This window comes from Xiphophorus couchianus, chromosome 2 (genome assembly GCF_001444195.1).
Source record: "Xiphophorus couchianus chromosome 2, X_couchianus-1.0, whole genome shotgun sequence".
Taxonomy (NCBI): Eukaryota; Metazoa; Chordata; class Actinopteri; order Cyprinodontiformes; family Poeciliidae; genus Xiphophorus; species Xiphophorus couchianus.
Genome location: NC_040229.1, coordinates 3242267 through 3269147, shown reverse-complemented (window position 1 = coordinate 3269147; position 26881 = coordinate 3242267). Strand labels below are relative to the sequence as shown.

Genomic DNA, 26881 nt, shown 5'->3' with positions numbered 1-26881 from the left:
GTAGGTGTGTGTGAGGCGTGTGTAGGTGTGTGTGAGAACGTGTGTAGGTGTGTGTGAGGGCGTGTGTAGGTGTGTGTGAGAACGTGTGTAGGTGTGTGTGAGGCGTGTGTAGGTGTGTGTGAGAACGTGTGTAGGTGTGTGTGAGGCGTGTGTAGGTGTGTGTGAGAACGTGTGTAGGTGTGTGTGAGGCGTGTGTAGGTGTGTGTGAGAACGTGTGTAGGTGTGTGTGAGAACGTGTGTAGGTGTGTGTGAGGCGTGTGTAGGTGTGTGTGAGAACGTGTGTAGGTGTGTGTGAGGCGTGTGTAGGTGTGTGTGAGGCGTGTGTAGGTGTGTGTGAGAACGTGTGTAGGTGTGTGTGAGAACGTGTGTAGGTGTGTGTGAGAACGTGTGTAGGTGTGTGTGAGAACGTGTGTAGGTGTGTGTGAGGCGTGTGTAGGTGTGTGTGAGAACGTGTGTAGGTGTGTGCAGGTGTCTGAGGTTTTCACAAGCAGCAGGAAAACCTAATTATTTCTGGGATCAAAGCAATCTTCAGGATAGAAAATAAAACGTCTGACCCAGAAACGTCTCAGCTGGAAACCATCGCAGCTCAATCCGCGATTACAGGAGGAATTAAAGCTCCGCCTCCTGGATTCACACAACCAGTTTTTACAGAACCAGCGACCTGCAGCGCCTCACACACCCTGGACCTATCCCACTTCATAGAAACAAAAGGCTCAGAATGATCTGGGTTTATGTGACTATTTTTAGTTGCATCCACAGCATGATGCAGCCACCACCATGTTTCACAGAACGGCTCTGCTTATGCTGAGCTTTAACTACACAGGTGAGCTCCAAATGCTAATCAGGTTACATTTGACTAGAACTGAAACGGTTAGTTGATTATTGAAATAATGGTCAGTAAATTTAGAAATCGATTAATCGAGTAAACGGATGACTAGCAGCTGGTGGTTATCTGCTGGCTCTGTGTGGTTTTCTAAAACAGACATCAGTAACTTGCTGCTGGTTCACCTGATATATAAATATAAATATAGATTAGTGTTTGAGAACTTGTGATGACTTTTTTTGTCAGACTAGTAAAATGTAAATAAAGAGAATTGACCTGAAGAAAGGAATAATCGTCTCATGGAGTTATGAAGGAGTCCAGGGAAGACACGTTTCCCCGCTCAGAGTCTCAAACATCTGCGTTCTTCTCGTATTTAATTGAGCCGTTTTACTAAATCCTATGAACGCAGAAGCTCCAGAACCTGCAGAACAGCGACCCGCCTCTGTAACCACCGTCGATTATCTCGTCTATCGCTATGACAACATGACTTTCCTCAGAGCGGCAGCCGGCGCAGCGTGAGCGTTATTTTAAAGCGGAGCAAAGCGTTCAATCACACCTTGTGAAGTCTGGGTTTAATTTTTCCTCGCGGAGCCCCAGAGTGATTGGGCTTCTGAACAGAGTCCAACCAGAACCAACGCCTCTAATATGCATGAGGAGGAAAGTGGCTCTCGCTCTCTAAGCGCCACGCGTCACTCTGAATAACAAACACGCTGAGCTTCACAGGAAAACACTCCTCTGGAGCCTCTGTGTTATTATTTATATTGTATTTCAAGGGTTGGACAGTTTATATCTGTCAGTCAGAGTGTCTCTCTGTTTGGACCAAAACTTCTTCATCCATAAACAAATCGTCTATACGGCTTAGATCTGGTTTTCCCATTTCCAGCAGTCACTGAACAAGACGCAGGGGACAGGATGGACAGATCAGCCGTCCAACACAGAGACAATCAGCCAGAGACAATTTAGAGACAAAAATTCACCCAAAACTCACGTTTCTGGTCTGTGGGGGAAAGAAGGACAGAAACAACGTGTGCACGAGGAAAAACACGCAAACTCCATCCGGACACAAGACCTGTTTGCTACAAGGCGGCCATGTTGCCAGGCGGCCATGCCGCACGGCGGCCATGTTACAAGGCGGCCATGTTCACACATGGTATCAGACTTTTCAATTATACTGTTTACTTAAAAAAGTCTAGTTTTTCATTCTATAACGAATTGTGTTTTTACTGCAAACATGACAAATAAAAACAAAGGTCATAAGGTCAGGAGTCAAACTTCAAACGTCTACAGCGACAGCAGCCCTCAAACCCGTTTACTCTTTTACCCCTAAATAAAATCCAATGCAAGAAACCGCCTCCAGAAATCACATTAAGCAGCTCAAATATAATTTAATTCTTATGTAAATCTAAACCGACTCAGTTTTATTACACATAAAAAATCATCAACAACATTTGAGATGTTTTGTGGGTAAAAAATACGCTTCATGAATAAAATATGCTTTCTTTGCAACCACTGAATACTACCAGGGAACATTTATGAATAAAAGACTAGCTGTTAAATAATAACAGGATTCCTCACGTCTTCAGCCAGTGACTGTGAAGGAAAACTGGAGGATGAAGAACATCTTTCTCACCTCTGCAGCGAAGCACTTCTGCTAATTGGCTGCATTTTACAAAGTCAATGTAATGGCTTTTTGGTCACTAAGTTAAACAGTCTGCGCTGTTAAAGAGCATCAACGCTGCCGACATCCTGCTTAATCGCACGGAGCCACCAGTTAGGAGCCGACTCCCAGCTGGGAGCGTCTGGAGATAGAAATACACTTCACACATTGTTCATCTGTTATCTGGGGCTAAATACAGATTATTGAAAACAATCCCTCATTTTAGAGTCACGGCTGCCAGATTTAATGGCTGCTAATACATTTTTACCGTTAGGTTTTCACCTGTGTGGAAATGTGTAACGTGAACTCACTGCTGCTGAGATTTCAGGTGTTTGAAATCTAAAAATAACACGACTAAAATAGAAGTATTTAATCATTTCCCACCTTTCATGCAACTTCTTAAACAATTCGACTGACAAGAAAATAAATCTGCTATGTTGAGACAAAAAAAAAACTAGAAAAGCAAGCAGTTATGAACCACCAAGTCCAACCCAGCAAGAGGAACATTTATGAAAAATACAAAGTTTGTCTGTAAATCCTTTGAAAAAAGAGTTTCATGACAGAAGTACAGCGTGAAAATCCCACATTTGAAAATGAAAGTCAGAATTCCCATTTTGGGAGTGAAAACAGAATTTGATAAACTCGTTAATAATCTATCCTGTGTCCAAAACCTCTCCAAATATTCTGAGATGAGCATTTTAAATCTAGAGCATACAGGATTTTAATGATGCATCATCAGTTTATGTACGACAAACATCTGACCGAACTCAGAGTTAACCGTCGCACCCTGCAGACGATACGGATTCATACAAAACTGAAGAGAATTTCTAGACAGAAAGCAGTATACAAAGTTTCATTAGATTGTTGGAGATGCATATATTTCACAAGGGTTGAATAAATATCAGTTGTTAATATTGGCCCAGTTTTACTGATCAGTCAATATTAGGTGCGTTCCTAACAACCGTCGCCCAGGACTGGACTAACTCTTGGTGGGCAGTTTCAGAACAATCTAACCGTTTTTCTTGTTCTTTAAAGAGATTTAAATGAGAAATGTTGAGAATGCAGCCCATCCATCTGCATGCGGCCTGAAATCATTCAGCCTTGACATTTACAAGTGTAAATCGCCGGAGTTCGCTCGCACATTTAAAAGCCGACATAAAGGCAGGATAACAAATGAGCGACTCTGTCCACCACGGTTCGCTGCTCAGACCTACTTCAACTCCATTGACTCCAGCAGCTGGAGAGGGAATGAGCAGGAAACCAATTTCTGAGAGCAGGAACAGAAGAACGCGGCAGAAAACTGAAAGATTTATTGTGTTGTGATAAACAGCAGAAAAAAAACGTTATGGAAAAAAAATTCCTGTAAATCTGAGCAGGTTGTTGGTTTAAATTAGCTCCAAGTATTCATCCCTGAAACTGGCATTAACACAGTGAATCTGTTCAGCGTTGGGTGTCAGCACTACTTTCCAACTGAGCCGTTTGATTTGGGTTGCTTTATCTCGGCCTTGAGGCAATAACAGTCAGGCTCTCCCAATGTCAGAGGCATCAGCTCATAAAGCGCAGCGGGGACGAAGAGGCTGCCAGTCATCCAGCGTTCGCTGAAAGCTCTTACTCCACTGTCTGGTGGCGAAGGTGATGCGGGTTCGGTGCTTTTTAATGAGCGCTTGGCTGCAGTCTTCTAGGAAGAGAGGAGCTGCTCTGGTTCTGTACGCCCCAGGCAGGAAGCGCCAACATGGCAGAATGAACATTAAGAATTGATGTTTCCATCTGGAAGATTTGGAGATGAGAGAGGAGCTGATAACAATCTGCTCATTTAAATCCACGATCACTACGCTGAGACATGATATGGAGACAACGAGAGGAGGGAGCGAGAATTTAGAGACTTCCTGTTTCAGAGCCGATGGAAAACCTGAAGAACCGAGACGGAAAAACGGATCAAACGTAACTAAAAACGGCGAGCAGACGGGTCAGCACAGGTCTCTGGTTCTGGTCAGGGCTGGAACTATTAACCAGGTTAATAGTAATTAATCAATTATTGAAATCAATTTATCTAGTAATCGATTAATCATTAAACTGGAGTTTACAGACTTCAAGAACCCATTTGTTAAAACACAACGACAGCAATAATTAACCCAGAAATGTTCAAAAAATATTTTACAGTTTAGTGGTAGATAAACATCCTTTAAGCACATTTTCCTATCAAACTGATGGGAACATTGATTATTGGACTAATCAGTACAATAAATAATCACCTTTACTGTATTAATGTGAAATCAAGTCTGAACTTTTCACATTAATGGTAGAAAAATCTTTTAGCTGGAGAAGCATCCTTTGCTAAAATGATCAAACGTAACTAAAGGAAGGCTGTTGTTGAGTTTTAGGTAAGAAATTATAATTTTATTATTTAAAAATGGAAATTAATTATTAGTTTATTTGTATCTTTTAATGCATTTCTAATATTGTATAAAAAGGGAAGAAGTCCTTCAATAAATAAAAACTAATGTATGTGCCAATTATTATCCAATTAATCAGAATAATGATTATTCTGATCATCAAAATGATTGATTAATCGTAATTATATTTGCTAGAATAATCTATTACTCTGACGATTAATCAATTAATCGTCAGAATAGTTGATAAAATAATCCGTTAATTGATTAATTGTCAGAAGAGAAAGAGCATTAAACAGTAAAACACAGGAAGCTCCTCAGCACAGCAGCATTTTTCTCCTCACATTTCCCCTCTAAGCCAAACGTTGTTGGACGAGCCGCAGACAACGCCGCCTCCTGTCTGAACCAGAACCGAGCCCTTCGCGGCCCGCGGGCCAAGTCCCGCCCCTTCAGATGAGAACTGCAGATCAAACATGCAGAAACTTTTAATCCTGAATGCGAATCTGAAGACGCAGCTTTTCTTGGGGTTGCACTGATTCGTGATGTGAGCAGCGGCCTCCGGCGCCGCCTGGCTGACCCTGCCAGCGTACAGTACGGCTCTCTGCAGCTGATGTTTGATTCAGGCACGAAACACTGGAAGGTTTTCTGCCTCTGTATGAGAAAGCAGGGAATCCCAAACATTAACATTCAGCAGCAGCTGGAGAGGCGGCCAGAAACAAACCGAAGCAGAAAATGCGACGCAATCAGACTGCAGCTCTCCGCGTCGAACAAGGTTTCTGTCTTTCATTTGGAATTTACAATGAATTTAAATTTGTTTCGATGTTTTTTATTTGGAACGTATCGGCAAACTGGAACCGTAAAGTTTGTCCCAGAACGTCTCCTGGACGGTGTGTATTAAATCACACACAGCAAGGCTTCATTTAAACCCGGACTGGATTATATTCAGAGGGTTGAATGAAACTGTAAGCCACACTTTTCAGATTTTCAACTGGAGAAAATGTTTGAGAAACGCATTTCTCCATCCATCACATTAAGGCAGAGGTTCCCAAAGATTTTCTGGCCCAACTATAGATTACAATAAAATCCAAACCAAAAAGAAAACAAAATCAGCTGGTCACACATCGTTCAACCAGACATAAACCTAAACACACATTTTGTTTTCAAACTCCACTGAAGTTTATATCACACTTCAGGTTGCAACAAAACAAACTACAAACCATCTTAACAGTGAAACACTTTAACTGTGTAACTGTTTATTTTTCATTCATCCATACCGCTTCCCGCGCCCCCCTGTAATGGCACTGTGCTCCCCCTAGGGGGTGCGCCCCACACTTTGGGAACCACTGCATTAAGGTAACGGGGCTGGGCTGCACTGGGGTTGCTAGGTAACAGAGCGGAACTCTGCAGGGGTTGCTAGGTAACGGTGCAGCGATACTCAACAGTCAGAAAATTTTTAAAACTACAAATTTTTCAGAAACCAAAGAACATTATTGTCAAAAAACGACTGGCTGCTTTTTAAGAGTTTAGGTTGTGTGTAGCAGAAGTTGAGACCCAAATGGAAGAACAAAGACATGAAAATGTGAATTTTCCCCTTTAACTCTTGGCTAAATGCAGCTCATGTTTTCTAATAGAGACCTAAATCATGTTTTTATGCTTTTGTCTCAATAAAAAAAAAAAGCAAACGCCTTTTAAGGTTTTAGATCTACAAAGACTTACACAATTGTTTTCTGCAAAAATAGTCTATTTTGTGCTAACCCCCTGCGCCACCACAGCACGCCCCACGTTTGGAGGCCTTAGTCCTCGACGCGGACGTCGCGGGTTCGACTCCCGGTCCCGACGACCTTTGCCGCATGTCTTCCCCCCTCTCCTCACCCTCCTTCCTGTCTGCCTACTGTGGGAAAAAAATACGAGCCACTAGCGCCGCAAAAACTCTTCGGAGAAAAAAAAGGGAAAAAAAAGTCTATTTTATTTGTTTAATTAAAATATTTTATGCTCAGTTTGTGTTTGAGCAGGTAAAATAATCTCAACCTTTTAGGGATTTTATTTTCTAAAAGTTTTTAATTTTTGAATAATCTCTCGGTTACAGTAAGTTTGGACACCCTGCTGCTCCGTGTGTTGCTGTCACACAGTGACACCAGACAGACGTCTCTCTATTAAACCCTAAAACGCCGCCCTGCCTCCTCTTGCTTCTCCTCCATTATGGATGAGCAGGAGGACAGAGCGCCGCTCCTCTGGAGGCTGGGGGAGAAACGGGGAGGCGGACCGCTGCAGCGCCGGGTTAAAGGCAGAAGAGAGGAGGTGGGACGGGAACCAGGTGACGGGATGGAGCTCGTTAGCGCCGGTCGCCTCGCCCCGCATCTTGATGAAGGAGCGGGTTGGACGTTAGCTTCTGCTGAGCTGAACGGCGCCGGACCGACCCGCAGCAGAGCGGAGCAAGACGTCTTTCCAAACTATTTAGCGCCTACATCTCATTTCCTTGTAGGCCATTACAGTAAATCCACATTACAGAGCGCCGTCAGTGCCTCTGCCTCTCCTCACATCATGGCAGGCTGGCACACACACACACACACACACACACACACAGGCTGCAGAGCCATGGACACACTGCCATCTACGGGTAAAACTCACCGGCGTTGAGGAGGGGTCCGTTCAGAACCGAGCAGAAACAGATTTCTGTTTCACATGGAAGTAAAAAAACTTCGATTAAACCAACAAACTTAAGATTAAAAAATAACTGAATATTAAAGGAATATTTTATCTGCCGATGAAGTTTAGATCATCTGAGACAACGAGGAATCTGGATTTAATCTGGAGATTATTAATCTGACGTTTCACGCTGGATTCAAACCAGACTCATCCGGTCAGCTTTAAACTGGACCGGATGAGTCTGGACCAGAACTGGTCGGTTCTGGGCGTTGATCCGGACCGTTTCTTCATATGTGAAAACTCTGGTGTGGCCCAAACAACCGAACCAGAACCGCTTCCAGGTCTGGTTCTGGTGTGAATCCAGACCGGCTTCGATCCGAACCAACTACAGGAAACAAACGTCTCTTTGGACCTCGTGAGCCACTGCAGCCGGGCGTCATGGTAACGATGAGCCTCCAGTGTTGCCAATGCTGATGCAGGTTCTGATTGTGAAGCTGCCGGCAGGTTGTGGGTCAGAACCGGCAGAATTTTCCAGCACCGATCCGACAATCACAACCAGCATCAGACAAGCCAATCAGGACATTTACATTTCCAATCCGGGTTCAAGTTCAGCAGAAACGCAGCAGGCAGGATCTCCAGGTTTGTTTACTTCCTGTGTCTGTGCTTTGTCCCGCCCCCTGGTCATTTCTGTCCAATAGGAGCTAAGAGTTAGGGTTAACCCTTCAGTTCATCTTCCTTCCCCCTTCAAAATAAAACTCTGCGTTGTTTATCATATAAAACCTTCTGAAGTTTGTGGAGTTAATTTGACATAATGTGAAAAACTCCTGAATATTTATCCAGCTAATGCTAATGGCGCCGGATGCTAATGGCGCCGGATGCTAAAGCAACACATTCTGATTCCAATCATGCAGCAACAGCAGGAACAAGCAACTCTATGAGTTCAACAACTTCCTGCATATGTTATTTAATCAGCATCAGGGTCAATTAGGAGGAGATGAGAGCGTCACCCTCTGCTCCAGACGAGCTAATCACTGGAGCCCACATTTAATCAGCGCCACCTGCTCTCACCACCAGAACCGCTCCGACCCAAACGTCTGCAGGGAGCTGCAAAACGCTCCAGCCCGATTCCGAACCACAAAATCAAAACCTGTCAAAGTTCATCAAGTAACTTCAGCAGCTAGCTGTAGCCGCTAGCCACTAGCTGTAGCCGCTAGCCGAACATTATCAGGTCACCTGACTGACGCGTGTTAAACAACACGCATGTCATCATTAAACGCTGAACTTTCAGGAAGCAGTCAGCAGCTTTTTCTCCGTATTCATTTTACACGAGGAGGAAACAGAAAACCTGAACTTCAGAAGCTTTTCAAAGAGCGGAGGATGAAAGAGCCGTAAAAACACTGAGCAGTACTTCTTCCTCCATTATGGTCTGTCTGCTGCCACAGATCAGTCACAGCAGCCGCCGTATCGGCCAATCAAACGTCCCTGTGTTTGGATTATTCATTAGAAACAGCAGATTGGGACGAGCAGCACTTAGGGGACAGGAAGGCCAAACATGGAGAAACGGGAGCGAAGGCGGACTCTCGCCGCCGCAACAAAGAAAAACACTTTTCATCCAAAACACAAAAGATCTTCGCAGGAAAACACTTTATTTATTTATTTCTGTTGTTGGCAGCGCTGCAAAATTCACAGAGAAACTAAAAAAACAAAGATAACGTGGATTCTCTGAAAGCGACAAACCATTTAATCTCCTGTTTCTGATTTTAATCCAGGATGAATCTGAGCTGCAGTTTCTGAACATTCATGAAGCCTCAACCAGCTCCAAGATTCACGGTGACCTTTGACCTGGACCACATGTCTGTTTTTAACGGTGACTTTTCAGTGGTGGGACTTGATCGTATTTTAATTGACAAAATAAGCAACATTTTCACTAAAAGAATGTAAATATATTGCTTTTAATCTGTTTTTTAGGTGGTTCAGATCAGAGCAAACTGCTTTTCTACACATTCAGCTTTAAAGTGTTTAGTTTGTTGCACCAGAAACCAGGAAAAAAGTTCAAACTCAGGATTTTAAATAAATAACATGACTATTTACAGTCAAATTTTAACCTGTAGGCTCCTGTAGAGCCTGTGTAATTAATAAGAGAAATCTAAATGAAATGCAGCAGGTCATATATTCCTCTTCAGTTAGAAATCATTAGTGATGTGGAACGTTTGAGGGCTGAACACGTTTCCTTCATTTTCCAGCCAGAAGCAGCAGCAGGAATTATGAATCCATCGTCTGTAAATCTGCTCATTACGATGGTGATGACCAGGACTCGTGCTTCATCCTTGATGCATGTAAATCGTCTGGTTTCTGGTGATTCACGCTCTGACTGTTACCGATAACGAGCCGCTGCAGCGCGGCGTCATCAGCATGCTGGACGGCGGCGTGGAGCTCAGAGCTTCGTCCGCTCCCACAGGAAGCAGCAGGAATGAGGAGGAATCACGAGCAGCCCCTCAGAGACCCCGGCTTATCTGCTGCTGCAGTGTTTGTCCAACAGATGAAGCTGCCGGTGGGGCAGAATAAGAGGCTCCGCTGCAATCTTCTCCTCCTCAGTCACGTTTACACGCCGCAGCAGAAACCAGATGCGGATCTGCTTGATGAAACGGTTCAATGATCGCAGCAGAGAAAATGGACGACCCAGATCCCATCTTTACCCAACAATAAAACATTTACTCTGATTCAAAGTGGATTAAAAAAAGGAGGCAAAGAGAAAATATGAGCTGGCCTCAAGGTGTCAAAGAATGGAGGATAATAATCAAAATGTGAGAGAAATGAGTCAAATAGGTCAGAAAGAAAAAAAACGACGTAGAAACGGATTCGGTTCGGCTGAGACCAAAACACTGAAGACTTTATCATCCAGTTTCTGGGAAAGAAGATAAATCACACACAGGCCTGACGCAATAAGCAATAAATCAGATAATCACATTAAAACCAGCTCAATAACTTCCACTTACATGATTTATTGTTTTTCTTTCTACCAAAATCTTCAGTCTGGTGTTTTGGTCTCAGCTAGCAGAGACTTCATGATTCATTTTATTATTTCTTTTTCATTTTACTTTGGATATTTAAAATGTTCATAAGAATTTATGGTTAATGTGTTTTTGCATTATGATACCATTATTGCCATCATATTACTGGAAAATGGCCTCAAAACAACAATATTATTGCTTATCGTGATAACGTCCGGGTTGATTCATCGTCCAGAAACATCAGTTACCATGACGGCTTATTAGCGGGACCCCTGCTGCTCTTCTTCTCCTGCTGCTCTTCTTCTCCTGCTGCTCTTCTTCTCCTGCTGCTCTTCTTCTCCTGGACTTTTTAAACTGTAACCTCCACATTTTAACTTCTCAGAAAGCAGATTCTCCGTCTCACCTTTAAGCCTGCAGGCCTTTCACCGAGATACAAGGTGCTCTTTAGCATACAAGAAGGATTACGATGTTCAGAGAGCTACTCTTACCTCAGCACATTACCAACTTTCACACACACACACACACACCCACGCGAGCGTGCGGCTCAGTTGGGTGTGAGCGGAGAGCTGCAGGCGGCGATGAGCAGATAGAGATTTGCAGGTTTGCTGGTGGCTCTCTCTCTCTCTCTCAGCGACTCAAAAACCCCGCTGGGTTTCCAATGAAAAGCCTCCAAACAAGCGTGGATAGTTATCTGAGTAAGCCTCTAAATATTCATATCCAAATCCCAGCAGTGGCCCAGAAAGGAAAAATAAACCTCCTAATCAAGGCGAGACGCATCAGTCAGAGCAGAAGCTGAGAGAAACTGTTCCCCACAAGGCGCTGCTTCCTGAACCGAGTCAGGCTGCAGCAGCAGGGTCACATCTGGGCTCCTCCTTCTGGGTCGGCCTCCTCGGATCCGTCAGAGTTTTGTGCTGCTGACCTTTTGCAGAACCAGTAATCAAACATCAATGTTTACCATGGAAACGGTTCTGGACGGGATAAAAACAGACCAACAGCTTTAAATTTAGGATTTATTTCTCTATCCAAACAGCGCCTCGTTTGTTTGCAGTAATTTCAGCTTTTTGAAACAAACACCTAAAATCATCTTTTTTAAAACATAAAACTAGGTTTATAGATGTACAACATGTGAATTTAAAGTATTTTATCTTCTTTCCACGTTCAGTTTCAGGTCTATATAGCTGCGCGTGAAAACGGCTGAATATTTTACAGCAGAAATAAACGTGCACAGATCCTGCTAACCAGATAAAGCTGCTACCAATCGCCCTCCTCAGGATAAATACTCATCGTTTCTCTGGTTCATTGTCGGATCCTCCTGTTAATTCCTCGTTTCTCACTCTGTGATGAGTTTCTCTCCTCTGGACCCAGATTTTACTTTGATTTGTTCTTTTTAATGTTCAGGTTTGATTTGCCTGCCTCCCTGCATTTTCAGTTTAGGTTCTCACAACAAAACAAACATTTTGTGTGTGAGAAATCAGGGCTTAAATAAATGGATTTCTACTGTTAATCATGTCGTATTTGAGTTTTTATTGTATTTTTTATGCCTTACAGAGACGCTCTAATGTCTGAAATCTAAACACCGTCAGTAAAACGCTGAATATTTTTAAACTCATTTCAGTTTCTTTGCTCTGTAATAAACTCAGTCGGACTGCAGATCTGGGTAGTAACTAGTTACATTTACTCAGTCACCAGACACACCTGCAGTTTTTGTTAGTTATTTTATTGAAGGAAACTGATTTGAAAGCTTTTTGTTTTTTGCTATTTGTATAAATTGTCATTTTGCTCTTTAAAATGCCAAAGTTTCCACTTAATTTTATACCTTGCTCCGTCTGATGGCGTAATTTTTAAATATTAAATGGTAGAAAATTTGATCAGTCACTCAGGACTTGAGTAGACCGTTTTACCAGATACTGTTTTACTCTGACCTGAGGATAATCTCTGGGTGCTGCGGCTCCTCGGTCGTGTTTATTGAACAATATTTCAGATTTTGTGCTGATCAGCAGATGCTCCAAACCGTTTCATTATCAGCTCAGTGTGTCGCTGTGGCAGGAAACTAATCAGCTGGTTTTAATAAACACCTCCCTAAATTTCACACGAAGCCTGTAAGATCCTCCAGAACAACACGGAGCGGCGTGGAGGTCTGAGAGGCGTCAGGCGTTAAACCGCCATTTTTAACTTTCATAAAGAAAAACATTTTTTTAAAGTATTTATTAAATCTGTCTCCATGTTGTGACAGAAAATCTAAGAGATCGATCTGCTCCATCTCCACTGAAGAAATGAACGGCTAACGACCAAAAACAACCAATCAGAACCAGGAGGCGGGGCTTCACGCTGTCAATCAGCTCATGTACTCACTGCTAAATGTGCTAATGGCAGAGAAACAACTTATTACAGGAAAACTGTTTATCTGCTGTAATCAGTGCCTATGCTAACTATCCTTAGCATTCATGACAGGCTATGCTAGCTGCAGCATAGCAGAGAGAAAGGCAGAGCGGTGATTGACAGCACTAAGCCCCGCCTCCTGGCTCTGATTGGCTGTTTCTAGTTAGCAGTGAGAGAAAGCAGAGGAACTCAATTATCCGTCTCAAACTGTCAAACATTTTCAACAATTATGCTAGAAAATATTTTTGAAAAGTTACTGCAGCTTTAAATTAAACAAACAAATTAAAATTTTACTTAATTTATTTGTTTAAATAAATTAAGTGATTTCACAGACAAAATCTGCTTTTTAAAGAACCAGCTGGACGTTTGCAGCTCGCCACTTCTGTAGCAAGTGTGTAAAACTGGTTATATTTCACCTCAAATCCATCCTCATTACCTGTGTATATTAGTTTTTCTTAGTTTTTGAATTATATTTTATTTAGAAGCTTTAATTTTCTTGTTTCCCGTCTCCTCGTCATATCCTGTGTGTTCGCCCTCCTCAGTTCGCGCCAAGCTGCGCTGGGGAGAGGTAAGCGTACAAAGCTGTCTTCTGGTTGTGTATTAAAGTATTCAAAATGTCCTTAAAAGTATGTTTGCCAAACTCACAAGTTGTTATATGTTGTTCCCCAACTGTTTTATGCTTAGCGCAGCACTGTAATGGGTACTTAATTCCCACGTTAAGGACATTTATTGAGTTTACCGTGCCAATGTGGTCTTTTTTGTTCTTTTGATTGGTTAAGGTGTGTGTGGGAAAGCCAGAGCCCAAGAACTGGAGTGCTGATATATTCTTGTTTTAAACAGGTATGTGAGTTGCTTCAAAATGTTATCTGAATGTTAAATTAATGTATTTCGTATATTTTCAGTTTGAACTATAAAATATTGTAACTAATGGGCAGATTATTTTTGTTTGGGTCTTATTTTAATTGTCTTGACATTTTACTTTATTATTTGTGAACGTCTGAGAGAATTTTGGTTGGTTTTAACACAGTCCTGTATCAGTTCGCGCCAAGCTGCGCTGGGGAGAGGCGTGTGTGGGAAAGTCAGAGCCCAAGAACTGGAGTGCTGATATATTCTTGTTTTAAACAGAATAAACCTGCCCTACTGCTGCAATACACCCCGGTGTCCTCGTCTGCTGGTTCCCTTTGCCTGTTACACACAACGCAGAGTTCATACAGCAGATGAGTCGGATGAGAGCGGCTACACTTCATCACGTCGTTGAAGGAAAGACCTGAAAACCTCGACCGCCCTGAACCGAAGGAGAGAGCAGGCGTCTCATCACGGACGTAAAGTCCTGCAGGAGCCGGAACCAGCCGGGTCCAGACAGGATCTGCACCAGCTCCATCAGAGGTGGATGGTTCATGGGGTTTCAGGATGATATTTTTATAATATTGAGTGAAACTCAAATATTAATAACCTTCAACCTGAGAGCAGCAGAGCACACGGTCGGCCATCCAGAAACAACCCGAGGCGAAAAGAGCTGCGGAGGAAACACCTGGAGGCTTCCAGCCTCCTCCTCCATCCATCCATCCATCCATCTTTTAATTTACCCAATCCATCCATCCATTTTATATTATTATTTCACTTTGAACTTTATCTACATAGTTTAATGTTAAATTTTTTCCTTTTTATATATTTTATTGATAATTTATTTTAAATCAAGTATTTTGTGTCCCAGATTATTTAAAAGCAATATGTCACTGACTATTTGATTATTTTTTATGTAAAAGTCTAGATTTGGAAATGTATATAAATTATTAATTTATTTATTTATAATGCATATTTACAAAAAAATCTATTTTGTTTCTTTTTTTAAATATTTGTGTTTCTATTCTTTTCCAGCAGAACAGAAAATGTTTCTTTCTTTAAATGTTCCTGATTTTAATAGTTGATAATGATCCTGTTTATAATTTTTTCCAGAATCTATCAGCCTCTTATAAGAAGAAAAAAATAATTCTTTTCATGAAGACAGGAAACATCTTTTTACTTTCTATATCTAACAGATTATGAAACAAAACTAATCTGTAAATTGTTGTAAGAAGAAAAGAACAAAAATGTATTCAGAAGAGCAGCTTTTCAGGAACTGGACAGAAATCTAGTTTAGTTTAGTTTTAAATGTTGGATTTTAAAAGTGATGAATAAAAAGTTAAAATCTGAAGCTCTGCGTTGTTAAAAACGCTGCGGCTGCCAGCAGGTCCTGGAGCCCAACGGAGCGATTAAAATGTTCATTAACACCGGCCCGACCAGGTGATGAGAGCCGTCACAGCCCCGCGGCGCTCACCTGGACGCACCGTTCAGAAACACACACAGCGACCACCTGCTCCCACCTGTAGCAAACAATAGGTGATGTCATCTCTCTGCTGCCAGGTGAGTAAACATAGTCTGAGAAATTAATTGCCGTATGCCGCCCACACACACCCACACACACACACACACTTTGGGTCGGTAAAGATGTCGGATCTGCTGGAGTCCGACCTGAACGGCCAAACGATGCGCCTCGTTTTCTGATTCCTGCCGTCATTTAGGTTCCATTCACACTGTAAAAACTAATTTAACCAACTATTTAGTTATTTATGGAGCAAATACCTCAATCTGAATTAAGACAAAAGTAACTAGGAGTCAATAATTCATTAGTATTGATGAAAAATTACCAGTTCCTCTGGCAGATTATTTTACTTTAACATGGAAAAATGTCTTATAAGTGAAACAATCTGACTTTTCATCAATATTAAGGAATAATTCAAGTAAAAGAAGCTTCTATGTCTTGCTGAAAAGTTACTTAAGTTACTTTTGTAATAAAATACTTGCAGCAGAGTCCAGGCCAGGAACTTGGTGAGACTTTGTTTTTGCAGTGCACATTTACTGGGACTCATTACTTTCTGGGATGTAAATAACTTCGGATCGTGACGCCGTCACGCCGGCTTCGCTCATTTTTTAATTTAGGCCGGCTGCATCTCCCCCACGCCGCCTCCAGGGGGCCCTAGCATCCCCACCAGGAGCAGCATGTCGCGTAAACGTGCGTGTCTGCAGATTCATCCAGAAATCGCCAACATGCCTGCACACATTAGCTTCATATTAACCTCCCAACACTGCTGATGAGTTCCTCCTCCATGTTGACCCGTTAAAGCAGCGCGGCGGTGAGGAACAGCTGACAGCCGCCGGCACCGTTCGGGCCGAGGGCGAGGCGGAGCGCGGCAATAACCGCAGAGCCCAGTGTGTAATGAATAAGTTACAGGTCTGTTGGGGCGGCGGCGGTGACAAATGCCTCTCATTCACTCATTAGGCCAGAGGCAGCAGAGAGCAGCTTATTGGCTTTTAAATGGCCGTGTAATCCATCTCCTTACTGCTGATGAATACGACTCTGTCCACAGGGCGGGCACGCGCGGGGGGCGGAGGCTGTTTATGGGCCAAACACGGTTAGCGCCTTCAGAGGCCATCAACTTTCCAACTATGAAACTTTAACGTCTTTATTTCATGTGACAGACCGACAGCAGCTCAGTCTGAGGAGCAGAAGGAAAACGAAACGTTTCAATCTGCAGCCTGCATTTTCATTTCATTTTAGTTTATTTCTCTAGCGCCAGCTAATCCGTTTCATCTGGAGCGCTGCGGACGATTCTGAGCAGAGCAATCTGCCGAGATCTGGCGTTTCCCGTTAGGAAGCGATTCCCAGAGGAGCCGCGCCGCCATGCGGCTACGGCGCCGCCTGAGAGAAGGAAAAGCTTTGAAACACCGTCACCGTGGAGACAAACATCTTTCCTTTGGAGGGTATTAGAAACGGGGAAGCCATGTTTCCATGCAGCAGCAGCGTTTATCAGCTGTAGCTGATCCAGAACGCTGCTGCTGCATGTCTGACTAAAACCAGGAAGATGGAGTACATCACCTGGTTCTACACCAGCCAGCTCTACACCACCTGGTTCTACAGTCCTTCACTGCTGGAAGTTTATAAATCACTGAATGGATTAAAGATCTGCTGCTGCTGGATCAACCTGCTGGTTCTAGTTCTAGTTCTGGTTTTGCTCTGCATCCAGAACCAAACATGGATGAGCAGCATTCAGCTTCTATGCACCACAGATCTGGAACAAACTTCCAGAAAACTGAAAAACAGCCGAAACCCCGACTTCCTTTAAATCTAGACTAAAAGCCTGGTCAGAGCAGATTTTGAACCATTAATGAAACTTTGATCAACATTCTGATGAAAATACGATGTTTACTGGTTTTCTGTTTCTATATTTTTGTGTTTTTATGATGTAAAACTCTGTTGCTGAAATGAGCCACACAAATAACCTAGGTTGATTTTCTAAACTACGTGCAAAAATAAAGTCACAGAGCAGCTAATGAAGACGTCATTAAATCTGTAACGCGACACGTGAAGCTCAAACGCAGACGTTCAAACAGGAAATGAGTTACAATCAACAAACCAGCTGCTTTAAGAGCAGAGAGACGCAGAGACTTCCTCTCTCACAGAAACGGTAATTATGGCCGACTGGGAGCAGAGGGAGCAGAGAGCCGTCTCAGCGGTTCTGACGGCGCCTGAGGAGCGATCGCATCTGCAGAGCAGTCAGAAAGGCAGCGCACCGATCGCAGGGCAGCACAGAGGAAAACACCGCTCTGCATGGTGTCTGCTCTCACACACACACACACACACACACACACACGGCGTGGTAGTCAGCATCAAAGCACGATGGAGAGAGGCGCATCATTAGCAGGAGAAGACGGAGGGAGGAATCACTGAGACCAGGAACAAACCAGAGATCCACACAGATCCCACTGGTTCCCTGATTTTTACTGGTGCCAGTCCGATCGCTCCTCATCGTCACCGAACCGTCCTGGGTCCAACGGGACACACAGGAGGTTCTGGTTCTGGACTGCAGAAACACTAAATACTACGGAGCGTTTTTGTTTAGTTTTTAGTGCAAATATCTTAGTTCACCTGAAATACAACAAAACTAACTTACAAATTACTTTTTAGCAACATACAGATTGTTTTACGTCATAATTCCTTAATGATAGAAAACATTAAATTTAACTGATTATTTCACTTATAACATGAAAAGACGTCCATCAATATTAGAGGATTGATAAGTTAAAATACTTTTTTCTTTTAAAGTTGTACTGAGGTAGTTGCACCAGAAACTAGACAAAAATACAATTTTGTGTTTTTTAACTGAGTTTTTTATATAAAGATGCCTGGATTAAAAAATGGTTCAAATTCATTTTATTACTGGAACTGATTAAAAAGTTAGAATCGTTCCAATTACAAGGCCGTTTTTAATCAAAACCTATTGACAAAATTAGCAACATTTTCTATTTAAAACCCATTTCCGCTGCTAAATGACTTAATAAACAGCCATATGAGCTGAGCAATAAATATATTTGTAGTTTTTAATCTTTTCTTCAGGTTCATCTTTTTCCAGAGTTTCGGGAGCTTCGTTAGAAATGTGGACGCTCACATTAGGATTTAATTATTCTTTTCTATTTTTGCAGAGAAGCTGATTATTTACACAGGAAATGGAGGCTGGAGGCGGTGCACCAACAATAATCTTCCTGTGTGAAACACAGGCTGAAGTAGAGAAGAATATATGTATAATTTAAACCCAAAGAAAACATCTTCACATTACACTGGATTGTATTGAAGCTGGACAGAAAGGTTGGTTCCTTTCAGAGAACCAACTGCTCTGACATGATACTGGATGAAAACCCAAAGAGGCTAAATCAAAAATCCAGAACCGCTTCTTTAATGTTTCTAAAAAAAAAAAATGTCCAAAGTTTTCCAGCCTGAACTGTTTCCCTCTGACAGAAACTCCATTAACCAGGTGAAAAACAACACAAGTGACCAAAACCAATATTTCTTCTGAAAATTTGCAGGCAGCTGATATTGCGGTGCAAAAATAGAAGGATTTATAGACATAAAAAACACATTAACATGACAAAGGTCTGCAGAGCTCATTACTGCGCTTTCACAAAAACAGACAAAAAAAGCAGCTCACAAACACATAAACCCTTGAAGCGACAGCGATAACCGCTCTCCCCTCGCTCCCCCAAAATGCAATTAACTATTATGTGTAATCTGCCGTGTTCGTTTTATTTCCCCCCTTTAAAAGCAGCGGCTTATCTTACTGCTCTTCACACAGAGCAGCGCTTCTGTCCCCCGGCAACGCAAACGCAAAGTCAAAGTCGAATCTCAGCGGCACTTCAAGGCCGACGGCCGTCAGACTGAGAGGAATTACTGCTGCAAAATAACTTCTGATATTTGGCCAAAAGAGGGAAAATCGTCGCATTTTCACCATGTAATTTATTCATTTACAAATGTCAAAGTTTCAAGAAAAATAATTGGTAAGCTAAATGTTTAAAAACTAAATGTTTCTCTCCAATCTAAATATTTAGCTATGAGCTAGCTAAACATTTTGATTGGAGCTATTTAGCTACATATTTGCCTGTCAACCTAAATACTTAGCTGAACAAGTAAGTATTTAGCTCCAAACTAAATATTTTGCTCTTACATAGCTAAATAATTAGCTTAGTTAGCACTGAGCTAGCTAAATAATTAGCTTAGTTAGCGCTGAGCTAACTAAATAATTAGCTTAGTTAGCACTGAGCTAGCTAAATAATTAGCTTAGTTAGCACTGAGCTAGCTAAATAATTAGCACTGAGCTAGCTAAATAATTAGCTTAGTTAGCGGTGAGCTAACCAAATATTCATCGATTTAAAGCAGGAGTTAATGAAGAGGTTTGGAAGACCAGGCTTTTACTTTGATAGTCCACTTCAAGTTATCAGAAAGTGAATTAACATTTTAATCAAATGTTTTGCTCCAATAAATATTTAGCTTCAAAATAGATTTTTATTTTTGACAGTGTAGTTTCACAAACAGATTATTGGAAATCCTGAGAAAAGAGACTGAACTGATGAGTTGAAAGTTCATTTATTCTGTTTGGGAGATTTTCTGGAAGCAAACCGAACCAAACATCTGATTTCTGGTCGGGGAGACGTGGAGGAAAGAGGAGTAGAAAGCGTCTTACCATCGTTGCCTTGGCTCCCTTCTCTCTTGAGCATCTGAACGGCGCCGACATACTTCTTCAGCTGGACCTTCAGGACTTCGTTCTCCCTGAACAAACACAGGAATAGAAAGCTGTAAACAAAACGCAACGTTTAAAATCCCTCATCTTCTCCCCAAACGGACTGAATTAGATTTCCAGTTTGAGACGAGGCCGTTTCTTTTTAGCAGAATCAAGGTTGAAACGGGTTCATTTCTGCGGTAGAAGCAGCAACAAGGCCTGTTTTTGAAGGACAATTTTGTTTAGAAACTTCATAATTTATTTGTTTGTTTTTTATATTTAAAATGTCTTCCAGCTCCAAATGTTCATTAGAACAAGTTTGATCTTTGAGAATGTGTCCTTATATAATTATTATGCCATTACTGTGATATTACTTGAAAACAATCTCAAAATGGCAATATTATCGTTTATTGCAATAACTTCTGGGGCGATTTGCCGTCCAGCTCACTTTGTCATGGTGAAAAGAAAAGTTCTGTTTCTGCAGAGATAAATGTGTTTTATTCATCAGGTTCTGCTTGATGAATGTTGATTTTTTTTTTACTTTCTTTGTTGAATATTTTGTGAACAATCCACAGGCGGAAAAGTGTCTCTGTGTGCTGAGAATAAATAAAGTGCTGAAAGTTGTTCAGAGTTTCATGTTTTCCAAGCAGCAGCAGGTGAACGGCTGGTGGCTCTGAAGTCCTGATTATCTGAGGTGAAATGTAGATGTGGGAGCAGGACACGGAGGTCGCCTCATAGCGCCATCGAATCAATCACAATGTGGCGCCGCCGGTTAAATTTAACCTCCTCTGTCTGGCTCCGCCCCCGGCGCGGCGCGGCGCAGTCGGACTCGGCTGCCCTGCTTATCAAACCCTTTTTACCGCCAACAAAAGGAGAAGCGGCGGCTGGCACGAAGCATGACGAGCTCTCAGAGAAACGTTATCAGAACGACGGCGGCCCAGGCGCTTCCGGGCCTGAAACCATTACTGTGTGTTTTTACTGACACCAGAACACACACACACACTCTGATTCTACCGACCCGGTCCAGCGTTCAGGTTATTTTAGCTGCTGGACCTTTAAAATCAATCATCACTTCATTAAAGGGGCAGTGATGTGTGTTTTACAGTAACTGTTAGCTTCAGCCGCTATAAAAATGCTTTAGCTTTATGTCAAAAATGACTGAAAATGTCAGGAAATCGTTTAGCTAGATAATAAAACAAAAGGAAAAGAGCTTTGTCTAGTTTTTCCAGTAATAATGCAGTAAACCACTGAATACCACAGCTCTGGTCCCAGTATGTGTGAACTATTCACATTTTCTATCATCTGATAATAATGGAGCACTTCATCAGCCTCACAGTAAATATTACAGTAATCATGTTTGTTTAAAAGGACAGTAGTAAGTGTTTTATGGGTGTATAATGCAAATTACGTTTTTTTTCTAGAAAATGAAGAGAATAATCTTAAAACATACGCCACTAGAGAGCGCTATATCTCAAACGCAGGAGGTTTAATTAAATGTCTTCTTAAGGAAACGTGCCCTTTAAGAGACTAGTCAAAGGTTTTCGTTTTAGCGATTATGTAATATCATCATCGTATCGGTTAATTTGGATGGGATGAGTCTTCTTAAAGGGCCAGTATCATGTTTTCCAGGCACATAGTTAAATTTTATAACATAAGCAACCATGTTACCTTCATTTGTTCTAAACTCATAACACATCAAATACGACTTAAAATAAATTTGACTTATTGATTAATGCCTTGAAATTGGGTCTCTGTCTCTTTAAGAAGCTCCTGCTCTTTCTGAAGCTCCGCCTCCAGAAAGCCATCCAACATGGCTCCTCTATTAACCCTTTAATGTTTTTGCTCTGATCAGCAGCTCCTATAGTGAGCTGGTTGCTAATTGCTGCTGGCTAGTCTGAAGGAGTTGAGTGGGGGAGGAGCTAAACCTCAAAGGAGGGGCTAGGTCCACGCAGGCGTTTAACTGCTGAATGGCTGCCATGGAGAATCATATGTAACTTTAAAGAAGTAAGAAGTAGATGGGTACTGCCCTTCCCCCACATGTTGCTGCATAATAGCTGGAAGATCACAAGGAATAAAAAATAAATACATCAGCTAATAATTATGGCTACAAGAAATGTTGATATTTATGGAAAAAGAGTCTTCCTTTAAATATGAAACATGTGTAGTATGACTTTTATGAGTCATGATTGTATGAAATCCATCCTGAGGCTTGAATAAATGACCATCAGAGGTTCGGTTCAAGCTGCTGCATCGCCTGGTGTGATGGAAAGCTCTGGGTCCAGAGGGAGGAACACATGCTGCTAGTGGAGCGTTACTTTAACCAGGAACTCCTCCGTTTGTTCAGCAGGGAATCGTTTATTCAGAACTAAACGCTTCTCTGAACCAAACAATCCAGAACGTACGGTTGCTCTCTCATGTTACGACGCGGCAAATTAACACATTTTACTGAATTATTGATGGCTTTGATACGACCAAGAGGCTTTCAGCTGATGTAAAGGGCCGGGCTTCTCCATTATTCAGCGCAGAAACAGCCACAGCCGAGACGAACAAGCCAAATGTTTTCACCTCGTTAGGTTTGCTGTGTCAACCTCAGCCGCGTTCGCCGCTGAATATCAATCACAACCCGGGAATTATCAGCCGATTCCTGATCCACGGTGGATTCAGTTTGATCTATGGTAAAAACTGCTGACATGTCGACAAGACAACAAGGCAGGAGTTTTATTTACATCCCAACATAACAATATCAGCCTGTAGGAACATCTGAGGAGGTTCTCCCAGACAGCTGACTGCAAAAACACTAAATCTCACCAAGTATTTTGGTCTAGATTTTAATGCAAATATATCAGTTCACTTGAAATAAGACAAAACTAACTTACCAGTAACTTGTCAGTAAGATACAGGAGCTTGTTTTAAGTCAATAATTCCTTAATATTGATTAAAAAATACTAGTTATGATAATGTGCCAGTGTGGTCCACGACGCTGATCTCCAGGTTAATTCACACCAGGAACGACTTTGGTTCAGACAAAAAATTGATTTCTTCTGTTTGGTGCGGTTTGATTCCACATTGTGCTTTTGTTGCAAACAGAAAATAAAAACTAAACGGGATCGCTCAAATTTAAAATCAGGGATATCACAGCGTCTGCACTGCAGGGCTGCAAGTAATTATTATTTTAGTTATTGATTGATTGGTTATTCTGACGATTAAGTGGCTAAAATGATTTACCACATTTTGCAGATTTTTCCCTTCCTGCATCTACAACCCAAACTGTGAGGATCGGATCATGAACTGAAGGGAAACTCGTCCGTCAGAAGCAGAAATACAGAAACTGCAGAGCGGGAAGCGGTGTGTGTGTTCAACAGATAAATGTTTAGTCTGAAAGCTCGGGGTGTAAAGGTTAGGAAAAGGTTTGAAGGAGGGAAATATTACCGAGAACAAGGTCTCAGGGGGAAGGCTGCAGCCAGCGTAGCTGCAGTAATTACTGCGTTTGTCTTTATTTCCCTGCGTCTCTGCAGGGTTCCCTGCGCTCACACGTCGTCTTCATTTGCAATAAACTGACTGAACCGTCATTGTTCAGGTGAGCCGCCTGTAGAGGCAGAACGACGCTCCAGAGGCAAATTTACAGCCAAACGGCCCAGAAAAAACTCAAATAAATAAATATTTAAACACCATTTCAGTTTATTGGGTGCAGCTCTGAATGTTTAACAGACCGGAGGAACCGGGTTGGTTTAGGTTCTGCTGTCCCTGAACAACCGGATGTTGGGTAATTATCGTAACGTTTATCATTTATCAGGAACATTTCATAGAAGAATTTAGGCTTTTTGTTGTCATGATAAATTTCAGTTATTAATGGTAAATAAAAAACCTTAATATTTACAACTAAATGTGTTGTTTTTGTTATTTTTCCCACTTTGTTCCACAGGATAAATAAATTAGAAAATATGATTGGATGGAGTTTGACACCTGTGATCTACAGTAACTCTGTAATTACATGAGATACAAAAACATATAGTTTCCCTTCAGGATTAATAATTTTATTTTATTTATTTTTTACCCCTCCAGAGGGTCTTTTTGTGGGCTCTAGTCATGCGGCAAATGTCGTCGGGTCCGGGAGTCGAACCCGCGACGGCCACATCGAGGACTCAAGGCCTCCAAATACGGGTCGCACTAACCGCTACGCCACCACGGCACGCCCCAGAATTAATAATTTTAATAAAACCTAAAACCGGCTTCTAGCCATCAGAAACAGTTTCTGTGCAGCAGTTTCATAATAATAATAATAATAATTCAAAGTTACTGAGATTTTATGCTCATAATGACTGAAGTTTGTTTTCTTTCTCTGGTTATTTTTGTGTTGTGAAATTCAAAGCTTCGTTTCTTTCCAGTTTTGTAAATTATAAACAAAATAATATGAAGTGATGCTGATAAATCACATTATGGTTTTCAATAATAACTGGCCTTTAATAGTAAATTAAATTTCGCTGGCGGCTCCAATAATCCAGCCACTCAGTGAGACGACGGAGTAAAAAACGGTTTATTCTCAGAGTTTCCCAGGAAATGTGGACGAAGCTTTAATCATCACAAACATTCCTACAGAACCACCAGAACTGCAGCAGCGGCTGCATCGGGTCTGAATACTTTTCCAACCCGGTCAGAACCACAGCTTTAGCGCCAAGTTGCAGGTACAGAGCAACGGTTGACTCAGAAACACAACGACGTGTCTCTGCAGCTCAATCCCGTCTAAATCTGCAGATTCAACCTCCTGCAAACTGATAAAACTGTAACAAACATCAATAACTGGATATTCTGCTTCTAATTTCAGTTGAAGCGCCTTATTTTACTTTCAAACTGCATTTTTAGCTCTAAATGAGATGGAAATCTAAATCCAGAGGGGATTATTGTTCTTGGTTGTGCAGATTGTCATCACAAGCAGCAGCAACAGTGATGTAACCAAATGAAATAAAATATATCATTTCCTGTAACTTCCAGCAATGTTAGAGCAGTTCACCGAGCTGTAAATCATGCTTAAGCAAGAAAAAAAATCTTTTTATCTGCTTCCTTCCATCCTGACAAGGTTGGTGTGAGAAAACTAACCGGATGAAGCTTTCAGCTTCACTCAGCACATCAAGGCCTGCACAGGCTCACCGTTACAACCAGACAGCTCTCCTTACAAAACCTGCAGAGATAAATGACCTCAACTCAAAGATATTCCAATCTAAATCCAACAATTTAGCAATTAATGCTGTGAAAAGCTAAATCAGTTTCAGTTTGAGTTTACAAAGAATCTGACTTCAGTTTCAGGCTCACAGCGTCAGAAAAGCAGAAATATATAAACGAAGAGGAGATTAAATAAAGTACATATTCTGGTTTTGTTTCCCAGCAGAGCGGCTGATTTTTCAGAAAAGTCTGGAGGAGAAACCGCGATTAAGAATCAAGATTCTCATTTATTACAATTCAGAATTTATTCTAAAACTCTCCGAAATTGATTTTTTTTTTTTTTGTAAAAAAGAAATCCTCTGTCCGTCTTCATTTTGTAACTACGCGGGGCGGTTTGGCGTCTCCATGGAGACGGTACTTGAACTGTACGCATGCGCCGAAAGTAACGCAACAACAAGGAAACAAGCGGTTCCGTCTTCGTTGAAGGAAATATTTGGACTCTTTTTGGTTTTTACCTGAATTCCCGGGAAGAAAACTGTGCTGGACACGAGATTCACCGAGTTCAAAGTTCACAGAATGGAGACGGAGAAGTTCTGAAACAAGGCTAATACAGGAAGCTAAGCTACAGCGGAGCCAAGCTACGCCGTTCCTCCCGGTACTGAGAAGGTCCGCTCTGAGCAGCGAGCTGTGATTGGTCAGACGATCGAGCTCTGGGAGGCGGGCTCTGATTGGTCAGAAGGTTGTGGGCGTGGCTTATAAATAAACGATCTCAGAGAGATGGTTCACTTCCCGTCCAGTTTCTGTGTCCGTAAGCGACATGAATACTTTAATGGAACGGTTATCTGACATGATGAGAAATTATGAATGTTCTTACTAATCTTGGCTAAAGAATAGTAAGCTTTTTAACAGTCAGACAGCTAAAAACTCCTGGACTGACGCAGGAAGATGGCGCTCTCTCTCTCTCTCTCTCTCTGTAACACTTCATTAAAACAAAATGGAGGACACAGGGAGGAAGTGATTCACTCTAAGCATGGATTCATATTTAAAACTTAAATGTGAAAAAGACACTTCAGTGTCTCATTCAGACTGAAGCAGGAGGATCCTTTAATCACCAATCGACTGAAGCAGAAATCATTATGAAGAACCGGTTTTAAAAATGCACACTAACATTTTTAAAACCAATAACCTATAGTTTTCTCATTGCTAATGTCAATAACCGATAGCCGATAACACACCTTTAGTAGTAAGCAGGGCCGGCCCTAGCTTCCATAGGGCCCTAAGCGAAATGTTGTTTTGGGGCCCTTTAGTTCTGCTAACAATGTGGACCGGCTGCAATCAGCAGTCCGATCATTAGATCATTCACTCACCTGCTATAAACTTATTGCATCTCTGATAGCGCTGTTTGCATAACACGCTATGCATGTATAATATAGGACACATTTATCGGCCAGTTGATTTCTGGGTTAATTTTGGGGGATCGTGATTGGCCGATACTTACATGTGAAGCTGATCTTATCCACTGATCTTATTTTCATCAGCAAAGGTTTAACAATCAGCCTCTGTCCTCTTCTGAGAGGTTTGACTGACAGACCGACCCACCAGGTCAGGTCTGAACGTTTACAGGTAACAATATTCATCCCACTGTTACCAACTCAGTGACTTTCTTGCTACATTTAGCAACATTTCAGACAAAAATAAATTCATATCAGCCAAAATCAAAATCAGCAGGT

General features: G+C 41.8%; 1 protein-coding gene and 1 long non-coding RNA gene across 4 annotated transcripts in view; one reads left to right on the top strand and one right to left on the bottom strand.

Annotated features, from left to right (window-relative positions):
- snx29 (sorting nexin 29) overlaps window positions 1-26881 on the bottom strand; it is a 100340-nt gene that overhangs the window by 54252 nt on the left and 19207 nt on the right. For all 3 annotated transcript variants that reach the window (XM_028037165.1, XM_028037174.1, XM_028037179.1), the window contains exon 14: window positions 19959-20044. In XM_028037165.1, coding sequence (XP_027892966.1) covers window positions 19959-20044 — 86 coding nt within the window. The remainder of the gene's footprint in view (window positions 1-19958; window positions 20045-26881) is intronic.
- LOC114156646 (uncharacterized) lies at window positions 13301-14467 on the top strand. The gene is made up of 3 exons (XR_003597985.1): window positions 13301-13474; window positions 13686-13746; window positions 14032-14467. It is a non-coding gene; the product is annotated as an uncharacterized LOC114156646 (long non-coding RNA).